Source organism: Aplidium turbinatum, chromosome 17 (assembly GCF_918807975.1).
Source record: "Aplidium turbinatum chromosome 17, kaAplTurb1.1, whole genome shotgun sequence".
Taxonomy (NCBI): domain Eukaryota; kingdom Metazoa; phylum Chordata; class Ascidiacea; order Aplousobranchia; family Polyclinidae; genus Aplidium; species Aplidium turbinatum.
In genome coordinates, this window is record NC_137488.1 from 15,656,653 (window position 1) to 15,682,078 (window position 25,426).

Below are 25,426 nucleotides of genomic sequence, written 5' to 3' on the forward strand. Positions count from 1 at the left end.
TCTACAACCAGAGCCACTATATAATATAGGCTACTTCAGTGGCGTAGCCAGAAAAAAAATTGGGGGGGGGGGGACAAATGAATTGAAGACAACGACAAAGTGTTTAATTTAAGACATCGCAACCTGATGTGCAGTGGCGTATCCTGGTGGGTTAAGCAAGGGAAGCAACAAATCTGGTGGAAGGTTAGAGCGTGCCGAAGGCACGCGTATTCTAGGGGGGTCCGGGGGCATGCCTCCCGGGAAATTTTTGCAAAATTACACTCAAATAATGGATTATAGCGCTTTCTGGAAACACTTTTAGGGTAATATTTGTGTGAAATTTATTAGCAGATAAACAGCTATTAACTTGTTAAAGGTAGCTGTTACACACAAACGGGCAAAAACTGCGGCTAAAATTAGAGAACACAAAAAACTCAGCTGCACAAAAACCCAACAGAGTAGGCTAAGCGATTTTGAAATTGCTTCCACAGATTAGTTAAAAGAAGCGTAAATCGCGTAAACTTTGCGCGATTTACGATTTGCAAAATTTATTGGTGTCTTTCTGTGTGTCTAAAACAAGTCCTTGGGGGTGTTAATAGCCAGATGTCTTGGAAAACGTTATAAATTTATACAAATTATATTATATTTTCAACAAAGGGTTCAACTTCGGAATCCAAACTTTAAAATTGGGGGGGGGGCATGGCCCCTTTCGCCCCAAATTTAGTGTATACAACGGTTGATAAACGAAAACATGTTTTTCCTCAATAAAACATCAAACGTTGTTATATTATTCATTGCTTGATATTCACGATACATTTCATCTATCGCATTACTCCAACAAAAGCGATTTGAAATTATCTGGAGGCAAGCGCGAGACTAATTTAGTTTCTCGCGCCAGCTGCGGTGACTGAAGCCAAACGTTACAAACAATATGTCTCGTAGCCGATTGTAGCAAGAATGTGTCTATCGCTGTCAGTTCTTGCTACAATCGGTTGCCGAGAAACATATCTTTGTGTATGTTTGATATTTATGGTACAGTACCAGTGTTCAACTTTAACTTAGAATATTCTAATATAACAAAAGATAAGAACATTAGGAAGCAAGACAAAGAAATTTTAAGTCGAGTGCAAGAAATGTTTGTGAAATTACCATGTGGACATCTGGCAACGCTTTATTTGGAGATTAAAAACATAAGTTAGTCAACCGTGAAGAATAGCTTCACATGGATTTTTCAAAGCGCTAACAAAATTAGCACAAAAAGTTGCTACAATTCAGAAAAACAATTCTAAAATAAAAGTTTAACACAAACAAAATATAAAAATTCATTGCCTTGATTTTTCTTCGTGTTTAGTGAGTTGATTAATTTGTGTAAGTATCTCTGTCAAGGCAAGGGCCAAAAGCAGCATTTGCGAACCTACTGTACCGTCTAGTCTATTATGGTACTGTACTTTAGATAGGCTACTATTTTCTAGATTTTGTATGAGAAAATTTATCTATAATAGTCTATTGAAAATGTTATACTGATTAACAGTCTTTATATATACATATAATATAGTTTGGGCAGTGGCTATTTGACCGGCGCCGGTCTTTGAATCTGAAACACTATTTGACCGGTCATGACGTCACTATATAGGCATTTTTTTCTTTTTCTCTTTCAAAGCAAAAGACGAGAAGAGTGCCTATATAAGATCTAAATTCGGCAGTTATGTTCAACTGATTCTGTGGCGCGTAGGATAAGTCTCCGGCTGGTGCTCCAGAGCTAATGAGTTCGATACTATGCGGAAGCGTCCTTTTATTTTTAATTTTAACTAAACTTTGACCCGAATTGACTTAATCGTTAGGCTGCTGCATTTTTGTGGTTAATTTTCCGTTCGTCATAAGAGAATATGACTGTGTTTGCCGAACGACACATTACATTTTTGCGTCGTTCGGCAAACACGGTCACATCCTTTTATGACAAACGGAAAATTATCCAGAGAAATTCTTAAACTCAAGAAAATTAAAAAATAAAATTAAGTAAAACAGTTAGAGCTTTTAATTTTCTGGAATTTGAGAATTTCTCTGGGTAATTTTCTGTTTGTCATAATTTTCCGTTCGTCATTACATTTTTGCGTCGTCCGGCAAACACGGTCACATCTACTTATGACGAACGGAAAATTATCCAGAGAAATTCTTAAATTCAAGAAAATTAAAAACTCTAACTTTATTACTCATATTTGAAAAGACATAAAAAATTGGGCTGTAGGCTACTCAAATTAAAAATTGACCTCAAAAATGCAGAAGCCTAACGATTGAGTCACTTCGGGTCAAAATTTAGTTAAAAATTAAAAAAAGTATCGAAAAGTAGTATCGAACTCATTCCCTCTGGAGCACCAGCCCAATACGTATCCTATGCGCCACAGAATCAGTTGAACATAGCTGCCGAATTTAGAACTTATATAGGCACTCTTCTCGTCTTTTGCTTTGAAAAAGAAAAACATGCCTATATAGTGACGTCATGACCGGTCAATTAGTGTTTCAGATTCAAAGACTGGCGCCGGTCAAATAGCCACTGCCTATAGTTTATTCTCAATTATCTTAAGTTTAGAATTTGGCTGCTGGTAGTCCGAGTTAGTTACCACAGTTAGGAGTTAGTTATCACTCTTACAGTTAGTTACCACAAAAAAATACAATATATTTTTGATGTATTATTTGGCACCAGTGGCTTTGAAAACTGCTTGAATTCATCCATAAATTCAACAATTTTTACAATCTGCTTATGTCAACAAGTGCATTTTTTGACCAACTAGCTTTTGGCTATGCTTATTGCAATCTACAGCTACAACAAAAATAATTTAGTTAGACTATATGGCCTGCTCGTTAATTTATGTAACAACTCGTGCAATGTTTTGATAAAATTTACAATAATGGCATGGTGGTGGCTGGTGAGTGATTGTAAAGCTGCCTTGCCTGCTTAATAAAGTGACCCAGCTGCAATAACTGTCTATGAAAAATTGCTATATTATGCATAGTCTGCCTAGTGCCTATATACAGTATACACTACCCAACACAGTGAATTGAACAATAATGGAAATATTTTCTTTAGACTGAGAACTTTGTGTTTTCGAAACTATTATTGCAGTTTGCATGCTCGAGACTTTGAACTAATACTGAGTACTGACAAATTCCCCGGTGTTGATAAATTAACTGAAGAAGGCTATTTCCAAACTTTTTTTTATTATATGTACAGTGGAGTATATTCGTAGACTACTTGATTGTACATCACACGCTGTTACTATATTTTTTTAGTTTTGTTGATTGCAACACCAGCTTACAGGATTGCTCAAAATGTCTTTGCAAAAACCCTCTAATTTAATGGCTGAATTTTTGAGTCATTATTCAAAACAAAGTGAGAATGGACGGTATTTTAGTAAAAGTCAAGTTTTCATAGCATATCGTGGCTTCCTTTCAAGAATGACATCTCACAATTTTAGTAAGTGTCCACTAGACTAGACTGAATTAAAGTTAAACTATAGCATGTATTTATATGAGGAAAATTTTGCTTTAATATTGGTTGCTTTAAATTATGCTTGCATGAATTCTAGCATACTGATGCATATATTTTTCTTTGAATTATTTATAAGTAAATGATGTGTGATTAGCATCGGTATGAATTGGCATAAATACAATTTTAGTTGTATTTTCAAAGAAAGAAATACTAGCCTGTGTATTGTGTGCAAACTCATCAAATAGGTTATAAATTTAATAAACAAAATCAGATAGAAGACTGTACCCCATTTTTAATTGGTTGCATTTTTAGTGACAATGGATTATGGACATTTTAGCTGTGAGTTTGAGAAGGAAGCTGAAAAAGTTCAGTTAGATACTAAAGTATCCGGAACAAACAGATATTACAAGTTATTTTTGAAGCCATTGAAAGAACGACCTTTGGCCAATGAAACAAAGGTAAGGCATGGCCACATAAAGATACGGCCTGATTTGTCACATTTTGCAGAAATTTCCAGGTTTTTCTAACTTTGGGCAAACGTTTAAATAAATTTTTCTAAAAATTAGATTTTTACGCTTTCTTTATTCTTTTCCCCAGATGACACAATAGGTTTTAACATCCTCACATGTTGAAAAACAATGAAAATTTGATTTCGAAGATTTAGTCAAACTGTTAATTTTCAATAACAGTCTGATTTTGCGTTTTTCAACTTCCTTTTTCTCATTTGCTACTGCTTCCCCAAGGCAACAAAAAAGTTTCATGTCATTAGGAAACCGCAAAAAGTAAAAACATCTCAAAAAATGTCAGTCAAGCACTAGCAGTAGCTGTAATCAAAATGTGACAAATCAGGCCGCATCTCCAGGTGGCCATGGGTAAGGTTAGATGCAAGATATCGTAAGCATATTTTACGGTTTATAATGTGAAATACATATTGCTAAAAACTGCTACCCCTACAAGTTGCCATCTTTGTGAGCTATTCAAGAATCACAATCAACAACAAAAAATGTCTCAAGATTATTCCTAATTGTTCAAAAATCTACCTATATACATAGGCGTCGAAATAGGGTGGGCCGGGTGGCGCCCACTTTTCGTTCGTTACAACTCTCACTTTCGTTACGTTACAATCAAACTTCAGTTTCGGATCAGCGTAAGGGAATATGACATAATGAACATGACAATAAAATAACCGATACAAACTAAAGACGTACTGAAACAATCGCTTTTTACAAATCTTTCCTCACAAATTTGTTGCTAGGTATAAATTGGGGCACCGTGCGATGTTGTCATTTCATTATTGAAAAGTTAAACATGAAGCAAAGTCAAATATCTATTCGTGCATTCTTAAAACCAGCTACCAAAATGCGTCGAGATAATAACGCTGAAGAAGCCACGTCCAGCACGAATGAACGTAGAGAATAGAGATGACATTGATGAAGAAAGCAGTGCTTCAAAGATGGACAGTGGTGAAGTCAATGTCTCAGGCAATGTCCCGGTAGTTGTAGAAGACAGCATGAGCCATGGAAATCTATCTGCTCCATTTGACGTTAGCATGCTGCCGGATCAGCTTCCGGCTCGGGAAGGCTTCGTCAGCAGTCACCTGTCCGAACATTTTGCGGCAAATCCGAAGGCGCCACTTTAAAGATAACAGGTCACGAGCTTTCTAGGTCGCAAAGGAAAACATTAAAGAAGTTTGTTTAGTTTAGAAGCGCTCATAAGATAGCAAGGCGCAAGAAAGCAAACATCAAACATATTAAAGCTTAATTGCTGCAGCGACGCTAAACGCAGTCTTTGTGAGAAAGACTAACCATTGCGAATTTGCGAACGTACACATTCAATAAAATCTGTTTGAAAACTCTCGCCCACCCAGAATTCCTCTCTTCTAAGAAAAAATCGACGCCTATGCCTATATACAATATACATGCTTTATATATTGCGAGTGAGCCCGGGCCTTTACCGAGGCGCGACCCAGAACTGTCATGGACAAGGGGAATAATGAACAGAGACTGAGATTACAAAAAAGCTTGGCAACCAGTACCACTGAGTTAAGGCATGCATTATGCAAGTTTGGGTTACAATTTAAAAAGTATCCAACTGGCTTTATTCTTTCTATAAATGCTGTATAAACCACTTGAGGATGACGGCTATTTTGGTATCTCTCGATAGATTTTTGAGTGTTGTTTTTTTGCATCACCCTAGCGTACGTCATCCGTCTTATTGCAAAAGTTTTTATTTCCACTAGTGGTTGAGGTACTACTGGTAAAATTATAGTAACTTTTTAATATTATTTGTGCAGTTTGCAGCAGAAAATTCATCCTCTTGCAAGGAGACTGCAAAGGTTCCTTTAAATAACTTGAACATATATCTGTGCTGTAAGCTATGCTGTGGATACTTGTGTGATGCAACAACTATCACAGAATGTTTGCATTCTTGTAAGTTTTTTGAATGCATAATTTTGTACAATAAAAAATTTATATTTTGTCAGTGTCAATATACAGTATCCAATTGCTCGGTCCACGACATTAAGGAGCGAACAAAACGGCGCAGAGGCAAAACGGCGCAGACAAAACGGCGCCAAAGTCAACGTAACAAGCTCAGAACGTTTTCCTTATTTTTTTCACATGTTTTGGTCAATTCCTCTTTGTCATGAGTTGCCAAGGGTGGTGGGGGGGACTTGTATACCAGCTCCAAAAATCCTTATTCACACATAAACTTTCGTTATGGTTGCAGAGTATTATCGTTCTATACATTGACTTTGGCGCCGTTTTGCCTCTGCGCCATTTTGTCTCGCGCCGTTTTGTTCGCGCCTTAATGTACTGCTTCGCCAATTGCTCATTGTGGTCGAGTTACGAATGTATTCACTGTGCTCAGTATTAAAAAGTTGCAGTTAAAAAGATATACAATAATGATACAAAGCTTCTATATAAATGGCAACAATTGTTTGTTTTTTTCACATAGCACCCGTGTTGTTCCAGATGTGGGGTTAACATGAGATATATTTCACAGCACTGCATGGAACCATGTAACCTTCGAAACAATTTTCCTATTGTTTTTAGTTTGCAAAAGTTGTATTGTGATGCACTTTCAAATCAACAAGTCCTGTCCAATATGTAGTACTGTGGTGCCTACAGCCAACCCAGTCTCATCATTAAAGTCCGATGCTGTGTTGCAAGACATTGTCAACAGTCTGCTACCTGGAACTGTTACTAGTAAGGGCTAAGAGATTTTACTAGATGTGTTACAATGCCAAACAAGATACTGATTCACATTTGTGAATTTTTGATCAAATAAAATACTGTACTTTATAATTTTATATCATTTTTTTTCTTTCTTTTTTTCACAGATGAAGCCGAAAAGTTTAATCAATTTGCGCAAGAAATGTTGGAAAACGAAAGCAAAACACTGTCAACTTACATAAGGATGCCTCGTCGGTATAATTTGACAACGATTTGTTTGGAATGGGTTGGAGAAGATAACTGTACTTTGAAGTCTGAGGTACTGAAGACTAAAAGTCTGATAGATTGAACACCACGTGTCTGAAGATAGAGGCCTGCAACTGTTTATTGTGAACGTGCATCATTTGTAATGGTGAAGTTCAGACTACCGGTACCGAGTATGCCTAAATCTAATACTGGTAGCCTACCTTGTCATAGAAAGCTTGTTGTCTGCGTTCAATTCACGGTTATACAGTAGTACGTAGTCTGTACGCTTTGAATAAGTTCGAGAATAATTTTATAATGTTTCAATCATATAGATTTGACTATGCCTTGAGTTTAAAAGGGTCACAGAAAGGTTAACTGTAAGGGGTATGTTGCACCCTGGTTAAGAAATTGTTATCTTGCGATTTGACCACGCCACCGTTTATACAGGTCTGATGGTATCACATTGCGATGAAAGTCAAAGCATTGTAACATATATTTAACATCAAATCAAACATAGTTGTTACTATCCTAACAGCCTGTTTCACCTACACGGATCATCAGAAGGTTCTTATTCAATTGAGTAGGTGAAACAGGCTGTTAAGGATTCAGATAGTAATAACTATATTTGATTTAATTCGCTCTGCTTTGCTTGAGCACTTTTTGTAGTATTAATAGTTTTCATTGTTTTATATCTAACATCATATGATTGTGGTCTGGTCTTTCAATATGTATTACGGTATGTCTCCATCTTTTGTGTGCAGGATTTAGTTCACAAGTTTATCAGAATGTCGGACCAAGCTACCGTCGCACATATTGCTCAGTTTATTCTTCAAAAACTTGAGAAAACAGACAAGTATGTTGCGTATTTTATTATTACGAGGGTGTAAAATAGGAGTGTTTCTTCTGCGGTAATAAAAAGGTATGCTGTTCACATTAATCTTATGACATCGACAACATTTCCTTCAGTGGGTCGTAACTTAACCAGTTAATTAGGTTCTTACCTGGTAAATAGTGGTGAGATAGACTTCTGTGGCATTAATTAGTGGTACGGTATAATACCGATAAGAAACATCTGTGTCTATCAACTCTTACTGCACTCAGCTGCTGAAAATCATTTTATTGCTATGTAGTTTGATTGGATTGGTTAGCTACACTGCTATGATTAGCGAAACGGCATGTCCGCTTTGCTGTGACGCGTACACTTCACTCATGTAAGGATGTTGGGTGGGTGTCGACATATAACTGCAATATTTTTGACTATCATGTGGAAAGTAGGTCATTCTAAGGGTGGGTTGCTATACTAACAACAGATATAACATCGAAGAACAAGGAAAGCCACGCTACATTACAACCCATGTTCGAGGTTGATCAAATATACGCCTATTGATCAAATAACCTGTGTAACTTAATTAATAAAACAGCTGTGATACTTTTACACCTCTCCCGAGGGCTTTAAGTGACATTTGAACATCCACTTGAAGTAGCCAGTCTATTCTGATGAACATTTCATTTTAAGGAAATCGAAACCACTGGCAAAATGCGAAATAAAATCCGGCGGAGTCGTATTGCCGTACATATTTACCATCGAAGATGTTATCAAGAATGAACTGAATTTTGAATCAAAGGTGCGTCTATATGCCGTCTTGTACCTAACTCTCACCTACTTGCTAGGCTAAACAGCATTTATCTTTACAGAGAGGAATTCCACTTTTTACATTCGATCTCAAACCTTTATGAGAGCGTTAGATGATACATGCTACCACATCACGTTATGAAAATCAAGACGTGGGCACAATGATGGAAAGGCAACCTTCGACTACAACACAATTGAATTCATTCTATAGCTTCAAGTGATGTGATTTCCTGTCTCAGCTGGTGAACAATTGCACTTGGTTATGGTCAATACACTGTTGATTTTTTCGCAAAATATACAAGAGCATTGATCACACAAAGAACCAAAGTTGATTTACGAAGTGAAATGTCAACTTGGCAAAACATACACAAATCACAGTGATGTCTTATTGTCTAATTGTATACGAACCACTCAGAATTACAATATTGCCAATTTCTCTGTTGGAAGATAAAACTCCACGGGCAACACTTAGCCTAAACGCAGCTTTTATAGTAAAAATTGTTTGTACACATAAAATTCGTACAAACCTGTAAATGGATGTTACGAAAGTTTTCCTTTACTGAGACGGCCTTCTACTTCTTACTAAGCACAAAATCGATGCGAAGTGCGCTAAGTGAAAGAAGTAGGAGAGACCTTTGACAGCACAGTCAGTGCGGTGCAGTTGGGGGTATCACGTTGTGACATAAAAAAGTCGACATGCAGAAAAGCTGACAGTAGAATCTCATGTATACGAACAAGAAATATACGAAACAGAATACTTTCAGGCAATGAATGTTGATATAGCTTGAAGGACAAAACTGAAACAGTGCTGGCAGCACGTAGCAAAAGGAAGGAGGTGTCTTAAACAGCATCATCTGAAATCCATATAAACCACGTGGTTAACCACACACTCGGTTTCAAAGTGATGTTCAGTTCATACATAAAAGGTGAAAGTGAAAGTCATACTTCAATCCAAGCGTCGGGGATAAAGATTTTCATTATACTAAAAGCCTTTGGCACTAATGAGAGTGGAGTGGCCGGTTCCATTCTCTCGGCCGCCTTAAATGCTATATACATTACATACCTGAGGTAAAAAGCACAAATGGCACAAAACACTTTGGCTTAATGTGTTACCGGTACCCTACTTTTTTTGGCACATGCGAATACAAGCTTAAAACCTGCCAATTTACGCCTTGATAGATTCGCACATTGGCAAGTTTTAAATTTGTAGTTTCTTTCCACAAATATCACTTTCAATGGAATGGTTGTGGTAACACCCGGCCACATACCAAAATCTAGGTTCCATCTGTCAACAGCCTGTCTTGGACCTACTTGATAGGTTCAAGTGTAGGAAAGCCAACGTAATTTCAACTAAAGAGTCCATCCATGTATACTACATAAGATCTTTAAACATTTATTGCGGAACTTTTCGTTTTCGTCTGGGTAATTGAAAATTCCATAACATTTTGTCGCATGCATATTGCTTAGTGACAACTTAGTGATACTTCATTCTTGCAATTGTTTTTCTTTCGATGTTTTCACGAAGCTACTTTGTTCTCAGTATTACGAATTATCATAATTCAATTTAGATGTAGAGGTTACTTTATGAACCATCCCCAAATGAAACAAAGCAACAACGTATTTTGTATGATATAAAACAGAAACTGCGAACGTTTTTCGGCTATACATTTAGCCCCTAAAACTTATTTAGATCAAATAAGACATACTGGAGAATATGCAACGTTACACAAAACGGTTTACACATTTGAGAAACTGCTTTACATTGCTCATATATCCAAAATGGTAGAGTAAGGATTGCAGTTTTCTCAAATGTTTGAATCGCTTTTCTGCGTGAAGGACTGGATATTGTATGATAATCGAAAGCGTTGCAATTTCTAAATTATTTTATATCATGCTAAATACCGTGGTTTCTTTTACATGATTAATTTTCTCCTCGATTATGTCTCCGTAGTAGCATTAAATTATAAAGAAGGTTTTTGGACATCCGGTATATGAATTATTATTAAACATGATTAAAAGCCTACAGAAACAATAAGCCAATTGGAACACTGGCTTGTGTCTGTTAAAGAGGAAGCACATGAGCATGTATTTATCAAAAGCTTCTCACCATGAAACCACCATTTTGTATTCTTGGGATTACTGCTGCAGGTTCGGACGTAAAACGCGTCATCCGGAGGTCGTTTCTATAAAAGTGAATTGTCAGATAAGTTGACTTTTACAACTGTAAAATTATGTATCAAAAATCAATGAAGCCACGTTCCCCACTCTCTATACGTTGCGTTTTTGCACATGCCTGTTTCACCACAGACTAAGCCTTCAAAGAGACGTAAACACCCATCTGTCTCATAAAGAAGACAAAACCAATGTTCGGACACGAGCTGGAGCCAAAGACGATTTTTATGATATCAATTTGTTACAGGTGTTCTCTAATCTTCATAGACCAACACTTTCAAATTATTTGTTAACTGGTTATCTATGTATGCATTGTCATCAGTGGCGTACCTAGGGTATGGCAGGCATGGCTCGAGCCATGGGCGCCACATTGATAGGGGCGCAAAAATCGGTCGATAAAAATTAAAAGTTGTGACTTACACTTTCTTCAAAATCTAATTTGCACCCAATACAATGCAAAGGTCAAAAAGGAGTCTCCCTTTTACTGTAAGCCATTGTTAAACAATGAAACTGTGACGTTGCAAAAGCAACATTGTACCTCTCCTGGCTCATTTTGCGTTCAGTCAGCAACAATTGAAAGTTTAGTAAAGTCACTAAGCAGCGATTAGTTGAAGCTTAGAAGTAGCACCAAAACTTACTTATTCATTTTTATAAGAATTTATAAATCTAATCTGTTGTAATGACTTCAATTTGTCCTGACGAGAGCACTCAGTCTGGTCTAGGAAGAAATTAGCATTTAAGTATTATTGAGCCTATAAGCATGATTATAGAATTAGGCTAGGTATGATTTATTTTTACGTGCTGTGCTGGCGCTGCCTAGCACTTGGCAGTCTGAAGTTTTGAGGTTCATTTACAACTTCACAAGCTGTGCTTTATGAATATATATACGGTACAGGTAACGTACTTTTACTTAATTTCATCAAGTTATTAAACAGATAAAATGAAGGCAATTCGTAGTAGAACACACCAATGTTGGGAATTATTCACTATCAGTTTCTTCAATCTTTAGTTATAGCATACAACCCAACGGTCACAAAACCCGCCGACATGCCAACAAATGTCGGCGGTAGATTAAATTAATTAATATTAGTTTTTGAAAAAATCTGCCGGACTTGGATCGTTTTATTTTTATCCAGTTATCAGACAAAAATACCCGTATCTATAGGTCGGTTACCGCCGGTTGCATCAACACAGCGCTCTATTGTATTGAGATAAATCTTATGTAGGCCTATACGTAAAAGACTATGAAAACATTTTGTCCATATAGGCCTATATATTATAATTAACTTATGTACGATTATGTCCAATAATTCACTTGGTAGTAGGCTATAGTATGCACAATTGCACAGAGTCAGATGAAAAAGAAAGGGGAAGCCGCGTTAGTTTTTGTATGTGTTTTTATTATTAGTTTTTATGTGGGAAATAACTTGGAAAGAAGGCACAAAGCGCAGCATTCTATCAAATTGATTAGCTCCGCAGAGAGAACAAAGCTTGCACGACGAAACAATCTCACGTGACTGCCCTTGGGCATAATAAAACGGCAATAACACAGTTATTTTCTTCATGATTTGTTCATAAAAGCCTTGTATGCAATATTTAACTTGAATTGTTAAAAAGGGCGCACATTTAAAATTTGCCACGGGCGCCATTTTGCATAGGTACGCCACTGATTGTCATACCTTCTCCGTGCAACTGCTTAGCATGGACTGAACACTGAGACATATGGATTCCACGGACAGTGCCGGGCTCCAATCATCGGTTAGTATGGACAGACATATGTGGCCATTACTGTAAACGTGTGGGTGGCGCGGTATGCAGTCTCCAACGAACATAACCTGCCAAGCAATAACAAAACTAAGCTCAACTCTAAGTGCACAGAAGATTGAAGAAAAATCTCAAAACACAACACATGATTGAATTTTTCACATAGCAAATGGACCATTCAGTAATTTTTTTAACATTTAGAAAATGCAATATATATTTTGCTTTTAATTATGAAGATGAAGAGTACCTATGAAAAATTGTTTAAAACAAAGTTAACTGTAACAAAAATTGTGTGACTGACAGACATGTAGTACATTAAACTCCTTCAACACGCCCATTAGGGTGGATCGATTTAGGTGGGTAAAACACTTTTTTCCTCATTTTGCTTAGCTTGGGGTTGGAAAACTTGCCAATTACTACTAAAACCAGTTGTGCAAAATTAGAATGTAATCTGACGACATCTTGATCTGCCACCAGCCCCTTGAAAATTTACTATTTCCTTCTACATTAAGGTGGATCAATTTAAGGGGGTGTAAAACTTTTTTTCTCATTTTGCTTAGCTTGGGTAGCCAAAACTTACGATAGGGTATATAGAACACTGTGCTAAAAGTATATTTCGATCGAACAAATTTTTGATCTGCAACCAGGCTATTACTTTATCGACTAAAAACGCAAAAATACATGCAAATGTATTTGAATTTGAGGTTAGCATAGAGATTTATTACAATGCAATGGAAATGATAATATGCATCAAACTTCCTCGCTTTAGATGAAATAGTCACGTTTCGATTCGAACTTGGGCATTTCTTGTCGTGATTCAATGCGTGAGCGTATAAATCCATCTCGCGAATTAACCCCGCACACCGCCGCTGAAGCTTCCGTCACCAACTTGACGTACCTTTCCACCACCTGTGTGAGACACGGAAATCGAGGGAATAAAAGTTCTGGAGTTTCCTTAGCTGTAATCATGTCTTGTAATTTTTGGTCCCTCATATTTCTTGTAACAGGAGGCTCGGTGAAATTGAGAAGCTGCCAGTCAACCATATCGTAGTATTCGTTGGCGTCAAACTATAAGGGCGGAGTGCAGAATCGTCGTATTGCTTTCTGTTCGCAATGGCTTGATCAAGTTTTCTGAATTCACTTAAGTCCAAGCTCACAGATTATTTGCCTCTCATCTGTGATCACGGCCAACGTAATGTTTTTTGAGTGCGCGAAGTATCCATATCTCTGGAGAACACGTTTCTCATGAGACATGTATTAGCACATCTGGATGGACTAGCAACCGGACCGCGTGAATTTTCCGGTCCTCTTGGAAAATCTCTTGGTTCGTGTATGGAGCATCTTCCCAAAAAGTTCGAGAAGATTCTTCTCCTTGCGTTTGAGACCGCCGCATATCAGGCACAGCAGCCAATGGATTGTTACATCCAGGCACAGCAGCCAATGGATTGTGTGTTCATCGGGCGTTGTGAGGTCCACATTCCATATAATATATTATCTGTCCTGGGGTCGATATACATGACATTGTTAGATAATGCGTTTTGCAGTCTGAGATTCTGAGGCACATGCACAAGATGGTGAGTCGGTGAGGCCCCATTGAAACATGTTGCTGTTGAAACGGCCCACCCCAGTCAGCAAGCGATTGAGCTTCACCCATTTCTTCCGAGGTAGTTCTGCTCCAGGTAGTGTGTTAGTATTGGGAGAGCCTGTGAATTGGGTTGGTCTCGCAACTTCTCTCCATTCACTGTTCCAAACTTCGGTAAAGTGGAAGTTAGACTTGCAGATATCTGCAGCATGTCGGGAAAAGAGGCGTCGAGATTTCAAGCGCTGGGGCTTTTGGGAGTGTGAGTTTATGACAATCTGGTTGAGGAGGTGGTCATCCCTTGACATAGCTTGTAAAACTAGACTGTGTACGTGGTTTTCGCTACGAAGTCTACCTGGGGCGATGCCTGATAGTACTGGCAGAAAGTCAGTGGGAGTTGAAAGCAGGCAACCAGTGATTATTCTCATGGTGGTGTTGAGGGCAGTGTCAATTTTGCTAGTGTGTGCGCTGCGACACCAAGTGGGGGGAGCATATTCCGAGGTGCTGTAAGCAAGTGCAAAAGCACTTGTACCGAGTGCAGATGTACTAGAACCCCAAGATGTTCCAGCTAAGCATCTCAGCAAGTTGTTGCGTGCTGATAGCTTAGCGTGGAGGGCTTCAGCATGGTGTTTGTAGATTAATTGTCGGTCGAGATTCACTCCTTGGTCGGTGTGGCATGGGTTGTGTGGAAGTGGGTTTCCGTTGAGAGAGACTGGCAATTGGCAAGTAGATTCCATATTGCAAAGGTGAAAAGGTGTGACAGTGATCTTTGCCAGGCTCAGTTTTAGCATCCAAAGCTTCAGGTAGTCTGCGATTTGAGTCATGTCATCTGTAAGTGCTTCCTCTACCACATGCCAGTATACTTGTCAGAATGGAGTAGTGCCAGATCATCAGCATAGCCGTACTGGCGTGGCATAGTCTCTGGCATGTCACTGATGTAGATGTTAAATAGTAGAAGTGATAAGCATGATCCTTGCGGAACACCATTTCTTAAGCGGCTGGGCCTGCTGCACTTCCCATCACTCGTCTTCAGCAAAAAGGTCCGATTTGCCAGAATGTTGGCGAGAAATCGCACTACCTTTTTGTCTGGGATCATGCGGAGAAACGTTAGGGTTAGCCCTTGATGCCACACAGTATCACAGGCAGCAGTGAGGTCTACCAAGATAACTACTGCTTCGTTGCCCTTCTCGAAATTTTCCTCAATACCCTCGGTTAGCTTGACTGCTTGATGAGTCGTACAGTGTCCGTGCCGAAATCCAGCTTGTTCTTTTGGTAGCTGGGAATCAACAACTGGCTCGAGTCTAGTTAGCAGGAGCCGTACCAGGATCTTATATGGGACACAGAGTAATGATATTGGACGATAGCTCTTGGGATCATCAGCTGGCTTGTTTAGTTTAAGTAGGCAAGTGCTACTACAGTTGCTTTTCGCCAGATTTTAGGTATGGCCTGGAGAGTCAGGCAAGCAGAATAGAAGCTTTTCAACCATGCCGAATATTTGAGATCACAGTGCCTTAAGAATTCTGGAGGGGTATTATCGGGCCCTTGTGCTTTCCCACTTTTAACTTGTTTAATGACAAATGCAAGTTCTCTGTTGCTGAAGGGGGCTAACAAATGACTATCCACGCTTGGGGCGTTCCAGAGCCACCTGCATTCCTGCTTTGCCGCATGGGCATGCTTCTTATTTACCACTTTAAATTTGCCATTGGTAGTGATATCCGTGAGCTTGGATTTAAGCGAATTCAAAAATCTCGATCAAGCCATCACGAATAGAGAACAATGCGACGATTCTGTGTTCCGCCCTTAAAGTTTGACGCCAACGAATACTACGATATGGTTGACTGGCAGGCTCTCAATCTCACCGAGCCTCCTGTGACAAGAAACATGGGGGACAAAGAATTGCGAGACATGATTGCAGCTAAGGACACTCCAAAACTTTTATTTCCTCGATTTCCATGTCTCACACAGGTGGTGGAAAGGTGCGTCAAGTTGGAGACGGAAGCTTCAGTGGCGGTGTGCGAGGTTAATTCGCGAGATGGATTTAAACGCTCACGCATTGAATCACGACAAGAAATGCCCAAGTTCGAATCGAAACGTGACTATTTCATCTAAAGCGAGGAAGTTTGATGCATATTACCAATTCCATTGCATTGTAATAAATCTCTATGCTAACGTCAAATTCAAATACATTTGCATGTATTTTTGCGTTTTTAGTCGATAAGTAATGGCCTGGTTGCAGATCAAAAATTTGTTCGATCGAAATATACTTTTAGCACAGTGTTCTATATGCCCAATGGCAAGTTTTGGCTACCCAAGCTAAACAAAATGAGGAAAAAAGTTTTACACCCCCCTAAATTGATCCACCTTAATGTAGAAGAAAATAGTAAATTTTCAAGTGGCTGGTGGCAGATCAAGATGTCGTCAGATTACATTCTAATTTTGCACAACTGTTTTTAGTAGTAATTGGCAAGTTTTCCAACCCCAAGCTAAGCAAAATGAGGAAAAAAGTGTTTTCACTCCACCCTAACGCCCATCCCATACAAAGATAAAAACCGGCTGGTACAATGCCCTGATAAAGTCCTGCAGTACGAGCAATTAGGTTCACACAAATACAAACCTGAGGAGAGTCAAAAGGATATTTTTCTCCAAATTTGAACAAGAGCTTAAATTGTTCTCCGGTGAATAGAGTTCCCTGTGCTCCTGTTACTTCAACCAAGAACTCCCTGATAGATTCAACTCGATCATTGCAAAGCCTTGTGCCAGGGGGAGGAGAGTTAATCATGGTTAAAATTTCTTTTTGAATGCGTTTCTAAAATACCGGTAATTAAATTTAATGAGCTTGTTTACATGTAGTAATTATGAAAACTGCTTTATGTTTATCACAAACATAACCCACACATTGAATTTTTACCTTCATATAACAAGCACTAAAACTGAATTACCTATATGCAATATCGAAATAGTTCAATCTTGGTGCATGATAGTATAACCACAAATACTCATTGTAAACATAGATACTACCAGTAGAGAGAGAGAGAAATAACTTTACTTGCCAATCAGATTCTATAATAGTATATACAATATTAGGCCTACACAATAAACTAACATGACAATAACATACAATTCAAAAACATAGAGGAACACGAAGTGTATGATACTCAGTATTGAATAATTTAATCTGATTAGCCAGGAGCAGCGAAAGACCATTTATTAAAGTTTAGTTGCAGACAAACAATTGTAATATGGTAAGGGAAAGTTTGATTTTCTGGAGTGAAAGTAGAGTGAAAGACTTGGAACGGAAAGTCGGCACTTGAGAAAGGCAAAGGCTTTTTTCTTCAGAGATTACCTTAAAGTTGACCAAAAACTACGGTACACACCAGATTGCGTTGGAAATTAGCTTGTGAAATGAAATTGAGACCTAGAAATTCATTTGGTGGTGGCTGGCAACATGTGCTGATGTTGAACATACAGTACTTCAGCTTTTCAATAATTGCCATTGCTAAATGTGTAAGTGGTGGCTTAGTGGTTAGTGTGTCCACCTCTGAATCGGTAGGCATGACTGCGATACCTTGTTGGGTCATAACTAGGGCAACCAATTTTTTGACCTAAAAACTTGAAATTTTGACTTTATAAGTTACAAATTTTGAAATAATTTTGACCAATAGCTTTCTGCGTTTGCAACCAAATGCGAAATACAAAGTATATTAGAAATCAAACCGTTAGGTAAAGATATTTTCTTTTTTAATGAAATATGAGAAAAATGTGGAAGACTCAAGGACACCACATCTAACGAACAGCGAACAGGTATAATGAAAGTCACTCGAAAAACTGCAAAAGATAAATATGGAGTGTCTTTAAATATCCCGAAATTACTGAGAGGGTTTTGCACTATTATACTTCAACATCAAGTAATGTTTCACATTATCGCCTTTGAAGTTCCTGTCTCTCGCCAAAATTTTTCTTAAAATAGAGAAATACAGAAGTTGCGTGGGAGTTCCTCAGCAGGCTATAAAAATGTGGTGAAATATCATCTCGTCCCATTTTCACAATGCACTTGATGTCATTCCTTGAGATTCTTGCTTGAATATATTTTCCAATTCGGCAGCCATCAACACCAAAGTTAAGGGACCTCATTTTCTGGTAAGCTTCTTGAATGGTGTATCGGCTGTCTTCCATCTTCTGAATTGAATCGAACAGTGCGCTGTACTGCTCCTCTATTTCTACAAGGTGAGTAGCTAAATTGGGAGCTTTTACAGCATCTTGAGCACGCCGCAGCAAGACACCACCATCATGGAAGTCTTCCACAATATTCCTTACTTCTGGTAGACTTCTTGAATAATAGAAAGCAGCTTTCAACCAAGGGCCCATCTAGTTACATTTGGCTGTGGAGGTTGGCCAAGTGAAGTAAAACTAGCTCTTCTTGACCTGTTTTTAATGGTCACTGCTTTAACCCTGGCAACCAACTCATCAACAGCAGGGTAGTTGGCTAATATTCAATCGTGAGTAGTGGGCGAAACAAGATTATTACCTCAGAAATTGCAACAAATCGATTATTACGTCAGAATAGCAACAGAAATTGCAACAAAAAATCAGTATCTGTGTAGCTTTTAATAAAATATCAATAGAGAGAAGAAAAACTACATTAAAAGAAAATTTTGACCTAACCATGAATTTTGACTTTTTTTTACTTAATAACTTTGAAACTTCTTTTCGTGTCAGCCTGAAATTTAGTTTGTGGACGTTTTATAAACTTTGAACAAGGCAGAAAAATTTTGACTTTATTGACTTTTGGTTGCCCCAGTCATAACAAAGATTTTTTAAATGGTACTGAATCTAATTCTTGCTTGGCACTGAGCAATAGAATGGATTCGGGTAATAATGTACGGTTGTACGGTATAATACGTACTCAATTCACTACTCAGTTGCGCCTCTATACGACTGCATTGTAAAGTGTCTGCTTTGCAAAGCGCTGAAGAGCAACGCATTCTGCGATGGATACAGCGCTATATAAAAACAAGCAATATTATTATTACTTTACAATAGTTTACATATTATTTTGTAACAAATGTCAGTTTATCTAAAACTTAATCTTACCTGAGAAAAGCAAGGTGTTCCAGCTGCCATTTTTTAAAGGGTCAACACACAGCTTACTAATCAATACAAGAAAAAACTATTCACCAGCAACTGCTGTATTTATTTGGCCTACAATGGCTTTTTTTTTGCAACAAACTGTAAAAAATGCAGTTCAATAATTTTTCAAATTATTACTCACACCTTTCTTAATACAGTAGAACTCGGTTAATCCGGATTCGATTTGACCGGCGATTCCATCCGGATTAGGCGAAGATCCGGATTAACCGATGACGGTTCTATCAAGCCTGACGTTACCTAGATAGAAGGGTATCGGTAAAAATCACCGAAATTGAACGCATTAGTGTGGTCATCTGCCAATTCCGACACGCGCGATCACCACATTAGCGACCCAGTGATAGAGTTCTTTTGAAATGCAGTATGCATGTAAAATGAATGTATTTTTAGACTTTGCGTCTAACGCAAAAACACACTGGCAAAAGTTACATCTTCAGACATGCAAGTCGGAATAATCTGTAGTCACTCAAAACTTTTGAAAACAGTTACCGAAGACGAGTTTCTATGGAAAACTTACAAAAAATCGGGCAAATCCGGATAAAGCGATAGAGAAAGCGCAACTTTTGTCCGGAATTGGCAAAGATCCGGATTAAATAATCCGGATAATACAAAGCTGTTTCTCAAGAAAAAGACTACAAATCATTTGTACCTTCAGTTTTATCCGGATTAGGCAAAGATCCGGATTAACCGAGTTCTACTGTAGTAGACAGATATAGGTACTGGCATACGTTATATGTATACTGAAGAGTCAAAACCACAACAATGTCAGCTTTACAGGATATTAAGTTCAACATCGTGAAATTCTTGTTCAATATACTAACCTGGTCTTAAAAGTATTTAAGCTACAGTATTATACTATATACAGGTAAGCTTTCAGACAATGTATAACACTCCAAAACAAAACTTCATTACTAAACTTTCTTATGATTCAACTGATGATCTAACAAGATGCGCAGTGTGACAAAACATTTAAAGTAAAGTTAACATTATCACACCAAATCAGAAAACTCAATTTATTAATAAATTTCTGATTTGGTATGATATCATATTTACTTTATTTCAAATGTATAACACCACCTTTGTTTTTTTTGAGAAAAATTAGCCAAGACTAAACTGATTGCATGCAATTGTGTTGAGTACTGTAGGCTGAAATGTTGTGAAATTGTGAAGACTCCAAATTGACACAGCTTACCTCATAAGAATTTTTGGAGCTGGTATACAAGTCCCCCTTCCCCCTAGGTAACTCATGACAAAGAGGAATTGACCAAAACATGTGGATTAAAGTGTGAACAGTAAAGCAAAGGTAAAGTAGTTTCACCCTATATGTTTGGTGAGTCCTGTCTTTGTCATTGAGTTACCAGGGGGGGGGGGGGGGACTTGTATACCAGCTCCGAATTTTTCAGCCTACTGTTACCATCAATAACCCTTTTTTTTAACTATATATTTGAGGTTCTTGTTTGGTGGTAAGCCTGATTATTGTAGTTACTTGGCTAACTTATTGGATGGTAATGTTTACATTAATGTTACATCAGTCAATATATAACTCCTCTGGTTTCATTGAACCTTTTTTCATCAATAATAACTGCAAGCACAGTAGTGCTTTTTCACCTTCATGATAACTTACGTAACAATATTAAATAAAAAATATATATCAATGCAAATATTAGTACCAAATCACTGGTTTATTTTTTCAAGATACCACAACAAGAGATTCAATTCAGTGGTGCACTCCAAAAGTAGATCATGATTGTGCCACTTATCAGTTTGCAAAGTTGGATGTTCATCAAATTTTGTGTCTTTGCAATTCACCAAAAGGAATCAATGAACAATCCAGCTTTAAAAAGTTGCTGAAAAATTGTTATAAGCCAAATGCACAGCTTTCTAGGTTCTACAGAGCGGATGCACTCAGTAAACTAACGGTGGTTCGTTAAGGATGCAACCTAATTCGTACCATGAACAATTGAATTCGTACCGTCAGTTCGTACCTTGAAAAGATCGAGAGAAAAAATAAAAAAAAGCCGAAGTCGCTGATTGCAGTTTTCGCAAACATTTTAAAATTTTTAACCCTAACCCTTTTAAAATGTTTGCGGAAACTCCGATCAACCCTAACCCTAATAACTCTTTTAAAGCCTTTTAACCCTTTTAAGCTGTTGCATATTCTAGCAATGGGAGATTGGGAGAAATGAAATGCAAACGAAGCGGATCTTGGTTGCAATTAAAATTTTCCTTTGATTTGCAAAACGCAAGCAGGCGCAAATGTTGAATAAAGTGTAATTTAAATTTCAGTAAAGAAAATATAATTTTTGTTGAGGGATAAGGAAAGCAAGGTAATAGAGCACTCTATAGGCCTATGTGGCATGGAAGAATTTTCTTATACTTCCATACATTTGATACAGAGTTGGTATTTGTGATTGTTAAATGATCCGGTTTCCGATTACCTTTTCTTTAGTATGCTTTATTTCAGTCCTAAAATGGTTCAAAGTCCATACCTAAGAACACCCGGGACTGATGGGCTGAAAACCTATTCTTGTTTTAGCCTACCATATGTATGCTAACTAGATTTGATTTGAGCTATGTAGGCTATTATCAAAACAGCGCTGTCAAAACTCAAATTGTATAAGTGACCCATGATATTTTAAACTTAGCCTACGACAGTTTGATGCTTTCAAGTTTAAAGTAACAAATGGGAAACTGGAAAAATAACTAAAAAGTAATTTGCCGATGCTTGACATTTAGCAGATTAAGAACAGTGAAGCAGCTGACTCGATGACTGATATAGTCTTTCGCTGCTTCCTGTCTGTTGTGGTATCTAATTCATTTTGTGTATAATTGTACCGTGCTATTCTCGCAACAGACGAAATAAAAGGTTTCTCTCTCTTTATCTTTTTATTTCCTATCATCAAAAATAATAAATTAGACAGGACTAGGCTACTTTTCATGACATAGCAGGGGTCTTTAAAAAGGCAGAAGCGACAAAACGCAAATGTTAACATGTGCCCGAGACTGAAAGGATTTAATAAATACAAAAATCTGGCACGGTCCCAACTCATTGAGAAATTTAAATAGTGATGTAAATGTGAAAAAAATCTCAGAAATTGGTGTCTCAAAAGTCTAGGCTTTAAAAGAAACAACAAAATAATAAAAACATCAAATCTTGACAGACTATTGCTAAGTTGGTAGGGCGTGGTGCGTTTTTCAGAGTGTTTATAGTCAAAGTGGGGACGCTGGTTTTGTTATGTTTAGCTCTAGCCATTTCAAAACACATTAGGTCTTGCAAGATATAGCCTACAAAATGTGACAATTAAGTAGGCTACTGTAGCCTAACATTTTAAAATAGCAGATGTTAGGCTACTTCAACATTATGACAGACTTAAAGTTTAGGCAGAGCCAAATGGCAAGCTATTAGTAGTCTATCATCATCATAAAGTAGGCTTACCAGCAATGCAGGAGCCTAAATCAGGTTGGTCATTTCAAATAACTGGTGTTAGGCTATAATTGTAGGCTAAAATCAGGGATACTGGTAGGCAACAATTACCGTACCGGTAATATCTTAGTAGGCTACAGGGGTTCTAAACCTGGGGGTTGTGACTTATGTGGAGGTCGCAAGACCTTTTTCGACGTGTCACAAGACGCCTGAAAATCCAAAAAATTGTATTCAATTCTTTTTTGTTTAAAAAGATGAAAAACTGATGTGGTTTTTTGCAATCAAGCTTTCCTCGACTTGACCATTATAGCTACTTTTGTTTAAACTTTCAGACGTTATTTTTTACCTAGTTCTTGTGCATTGCTTTGTGAGGACTAAAGTTAACCAGTAGGCCTAACCACGCCTACGCTATAGCCAGGGCCGAATTTATCAGTAGGCAATTGCCTAGGGCGGCAAATTACTGGGACCGGCAAAATATAGGCCTACGAATATATTACATTGATAATACTGTACCTGAATATAATAATTCACAACAGATATACCATTCAGATACAGTAGCCTATATAGCAATTAATAAATATGTTCACTAAATAATAAAATCACATCACACCAGGCGCGGATTTATGGGGGGGGGGCTCGGGCCCCCCCGAAATTTTGTGAAAAATTGTATGTTTCCGCATCAAATGGTTTGATATGCTTCTAAACAGCTCAAATTAGTCCCTCGGCATCACAATTGATAAAAATGGTTGTTTTAATGTCTATTTTCTAGCATATCGTATATGTCGTAGTATCATTGTTCATATCTGTTTAGCTTTTTCTTTCTTTTTAATTGATTTTCAAATTTTTTGGCCCCCCCGAAAAAAACTCTTAGATTTGCGCCTGCATCACACCCATTTATAAACAGTGCGGCAAGTCAAGTATGGCAAGTCATTGCCCCTAGAGTACTTCACCCTTGATTGGTTTTCAGCAATATGTCAGTGGCACACTGGCACTGCAAGCTGCCGAGTGCCGACGATGACATTGGCCTTACAGTATCCCGGTATGATACAATGGGGAGTTTAATAGCCGATATTCGATCAGAGGCAGATAAATTTTTCAACAAATTTGAAGATGCGGCAAAGAACCTGCTTCAAGGAGTAGGCTAGATTATGAAGAGGGACGACAGAGAAAAATTAAACTTTTACCCGGTGAAATTAGAGACAATGATATCACTGTCACTGTGGATAAGCGAACCAATCAATCTGAAAAGAAATGTTTTTTTTTTGCCTATTCTAGACAATATTGCAGCAGAACTGAAAAAACGATCTACATTCTACAGCATACCAGGCCATTTACACCAAATTTGCATTTATTGAACAATTGATGACACTGTCTGTTGAAGACATCAATCAAAATGCTACTGACCTGGAGGTGTACTACTCTGATGACCTAGAGAATCTTGAAAGTGAGTGCATACGGTACATCTCCGTTCATTTTTGCGATCACTTTCCTCGGATGAACTTACTGCTGGAAATATTAGCTACTTTTGCTGTGCTGGCGAATTTCATTGTGAAAAGGCGACTGCAGGAAGTATACTCAAATGTTCTAGTGGCAATTAGAATGGTACTTTAAACAATGGTCACCAATTGCAGTGCAGAGCAATCATTTTCTATTTTGAAGCTGATCAAGAATGTACGGCGGTTCTACGTTGAAGCATGATCACATGAATGATCTCACATTTTTGAGCATTAACTCATCTTTACTTATTTCTACAGACTTTGAAGAAATTATTGATCTGTTTGCACTTGAGAGAAAAAGCCCACAGGAAGTGATTTTAAACAATTAGTTTATTATACAATGACATTCATTGATGTATTCAAATAAACAGTGCAAATAACGTTTTTGTAAGGAATTGAAAATATAAATCGTAGCACACCATCGAATTTTTTTTTTTTGGAGGGCAGCACTTTTTTTATCTGCCTAGGGCAGCACTTAGGCTTAATCCGGCCCTGGCTATTAGAGATGCAGCGAACCCAAAATTTTTATCCGCACACCGCACCGCAACTGACTCATCTATCCGCGCACCGCACCGCACACCGCAATTTATCTGGAACTTTGACACTGCACCGCACCGCACACCGCAAATTACAAAATTAAAAAAAAATATTTTAACGAGTTATTGTTTAGAAAGTCAATTGTAGGAAAAAGCATCCATGGCATATAACTGCAGGCCTCGAAATTCGTTTTTGTTGACGGCGGACAAACGTGTCCGGTCTGAGCAGCTATCTCGGCGGACAAATTAAGTCTCACGGCGGACACACCAGTTTTTGCGTCGATCGTCATGCTTAATCGCTTTATCTTGAAAATTCTTCGCCATTTGAGAACTATAGCTACGGTTTAGAATGCATTTTAAAATTTCAGCGAAATCACTCTGAAAGACGTGCGCTTGAAGAGTCAAAGCGCCGTGTACCTGCTCAAAACGCCGCATAACTGATTAACTTCTACTGAACGAGGTCGTGTGGCTTCTTGCGTCACAATGCTCTGGGCACGAGTCAGAAAAACTTCTACACTAACGCTACTATTTTCTGCTGTGCAACGTTTCACAGGCTTTTTTTAAAGTTTATTTTTGCGTGTCATGTGAGCGAAAGTGAATTTTCCCTGGGTCTTTTCTTATTGTAATACCAAAACTTAACAAATTTTGCTGTAATAGCCTACCGAACTCGTATAATCTAATTTTGTAACCAACCTTGCCTTATCAATATTACTCGGAGATCAAAGCCAGACATTGTGAGGTAAAACTTGAACAAAGTTGCGCTGCTTAGTGTGGAAGTACCGGTACTCCCAT

General features: G+C 37.9%; 2 protein-coding genes across 3 annotated transcripts; one reads left to right on the forward strand and one right to left on the reverse strand.

Annotated features, from left to right (window-relative positions):
* Positions 1–3,297: 3,297 nt before the first annotated feature.
* LOC145786322 (polycomb group RING finger protein 1-like) lies at positions 3,298–8,715 on the forward strand. Of its 2 annotated transcripts, XM_082597960.1 has the most exons (8): positions 3,298–3,451; positions 3,779–3,924; positions 5,760–5,895; positions 6,520–6,672; positions 6,807–6,958; positions 7,647–7,738; positions 8,402–8,510; positions 8,581–8,715. In XM_082597960.1, exons 1-8 carry the CDS (start codon positions 3,307–3,309, stop codon positions 8,620–8,622), a joined length of 975 nt encoding a protein of 324 aa, XP_082454086.1. In that variant the 5' UTR covers positions 3,298–3,306; the 3' UTR covers positions 8,623–8,715. The 2 variants fall into 2 exon arrangements, with proteins under 2 accessions (XP_082454086.1, XP_082454087.1); XM_082597961.1 differs by lacking the exon at positions 6,520–6,672.
* A 518-nt stretch (positions 8,716–9,233) lies between these two features.
* LOC145786323 (ubiquitin-conjugating enzyme E2 W-like) lies at positions 9,234–19,261 on the reverse strand. The gene is made up of 5 exons (XM_082597962.1): positions 19,125–19,261; positions 16,648–16,839; positions 12,370–12,525; positions 10,626–10,701; positions 9,234–9,372 (listed from the first exon to the last, which is right to left on the reverse strand). Exons 1-5 carry the CDS (start codon positions 19,152–19,154, stop codon positions 9,359–9,361), a joined length of 468 nt encoding a protein of 155 aa, XP_082454088.1. The 5' UTR covers positions 19,155–19,261; the 3' UTR covers positions 9,234–9,358.
* Between the last annotated feature and the right edge of the window lie 6,165 nt (positions 19,262–25,426).

Bases quoted from the DNA above. Each gene is read 5' to 3' on its own strand.
- LOC145786322 (XM_082597960.1), top strand. From the start codon at position 3,307: ATGTCTTTGCAAAAACCCTCTAATTTAATGGCTGAATTTTTGAGTCAT. The intron at 3,452-3,778 runs GTAAGTGTCCAC...TTGCATTTTTAG, and splicing joins AATGACATCTCACAATTTTA to TGACAATGGATTATGGACAT. The intron at 3,925-5,759 runs GTAAGGCATGGC...TTATTTGTGCAG, and splicing joins CTTTGGCCAATGAAACAAAG to TTTGCAGCAGAAAATTCATC.
- LOC145786323 (XM_082597962.1), bottom strand. From the start codon at position 19,154: ATGGCAGCTGGAACACCTTGCTTTTCTCAG. The intron at 16,840-19,124 runs GTAAGATTAAGT...CCGGTATTTTAG, and splicing joins GAACACCTTGCTTTTCTCAG to AAACGCATTCAAAAAGAAAT. The intron at 10,702-12,369 runs GTATGACAATCA...TCACTTTTATAG, and splicing joins TAAGCAGTTGCACGGAGAAG to AAACGACCTCCGGATGACGC.